Source organism: Apaloderma vittatum, unplaced genomic scaffold (assembly GCF_000703405.1).
Source record: "Apaloderma vittatum isolate BGI_N311 unplaced genomic scaffold, ASM70340v1 scaffold943, whole genome shotgun sequence".
In the NCBI taxonomy this organism is placed as follows: domain Eukaryota; kingdom Metazoa; phylum Chordata; class Aves; order Trogoniformes; family Trogonidae; genus Apaloderma; species Apaloderma vittatum.
In genome coordinates, this window is record NW_009708368.1 from 83,945 (window position 1) to 85,317 (window position 1,373).

The 1,373-nt window shown below is 49.7% G+C and overlaps 1 protein-coding gene across 1 annotated transcript; it reads right to left on the reverse strand.

Moving 5' to 3' along the window:
• Window positions 1-419: 419 nt before the first annotated feature.
• Window positions 420-1,097, reverse strand: RPRML (reprimo-like). Its single transcript, XM_009866517.1, has one exon. It carries the CDS (start codon window positions 1,095-1,097, stop codon window positions 762-764), a length of 336 nt encoding a protein of 111 aa, XP_009864819.1. The 3' UTR covers window positions 420-761.
• Window positions 1,098-1,373: the final 276 nt, after the last annotated feature.

The window sequence follows — 1,373 nt, forward strand, 5'->3', positions numbered from 1 at the left end:
GGACTGTAACAATATAGCACTTGAAAAAAAGGCTGTGGTGTACAAAAACAAGCATGCTTTTTTGGAGGGGTTGGAGTGGGGGTTTTTATATTTATCTGGGCTCTTTTCTTCCCTCAGCATAGCGTGAAAGAAGAAAGCACCCGTTTATTTAACAGGATAGCTCAGAAAAATAAGGAAGAACATGCTTTCCCCGTTACAAAACTCCACCACAAGATGCATGCTGGAGGTCCGAAATACAAACAGAGTGACACATTTTGTAGCACGGAGAATTTGTTGTACAACCCACACAGCACCTCCCTTCCCCTACCCCATGGTCAAAAATGTGGTCCGTGCCATGCATTTTGCTTTCCCTTTAGTTTGTTTTTCTTTTTGTAGTGAGTTATATTTGCCTTTTCTTTTTTTTTTTTGCCTTTTTTTTTTATCCCTAAATTCCAGGTAGCGGTTTCCAAGGTAACAGCAGAAAAGAGTCCAGATCTGCACATTATCGCTGTTTCTGCAAGTTTCATGCAAAACTTAAGCTATTTCTGCATGCAACACGATGCTGGTCGTTTATTGTGCTTCATATAACTCTGGGGAGATTTCCCCACTCACCACGACAGAGTTTGCTGACTGGGAAGCACAGGTTTTCTTTCCCATGGACGTAGACATATTAAAAGACCCTTTTCCCCTTCCCACTCCCCCCCAGTTGCCCCAGACACATGAGACTGTGCATCTCAGCACCAGGTCCAGACAGTTCACTTGCCTACAAAAGCCCGGCGGCTTCAGTAAAGTCCCATGATTGCAGCTCCCACATCCTTGGAAGGTCTTCGGTCCTTCACCAGAAAGTTAATCATGCTCTCCGACTTGATGAGCAAGTTGCAGCCCAAAAAGAAGATGCCAAAGATCACAGTCAAGGAGAGGACACAGAGGACGGCGATCTGCACCACCCGTGTGATGTAAAGGCTCCTCTCGTCAGGCGCCAGGACCCAGGAGCCGCCGTCAGTCGCCAGGACCGAGCTGGTCCCGTTGCAGCAGGCCATGAGCGTCCCCAAGCCCTGGGTCCTGTTGGAGTAAGCTCCCTGCTCTAAGAGAGTCTGGTTGAAAAAGGATCTATTCATGGTCTCCGAACAATCCCAAATCTCCGGGGAAAGCGAGAGGAAAGCTTGCTGCCCACCCCTCACATGCCAGGGCTCAGCACTGCGGGCTGGTGGGCTGCGAGCCACCTCCTGCCTTTCTTCTCACAACGCCTTGGATGGGGAGGAAACTTCCTCGAGGCTGCGAGCAGGTGGGAAGTCAATTTGTGCAGCCGAGGGATGGCTGGCTCCCGGGTCCCTCCTGGTACAGGCAGCGATAGCACAAACCCCCAAACCAGCAGAAAGTGAGAGAGAAAAGGC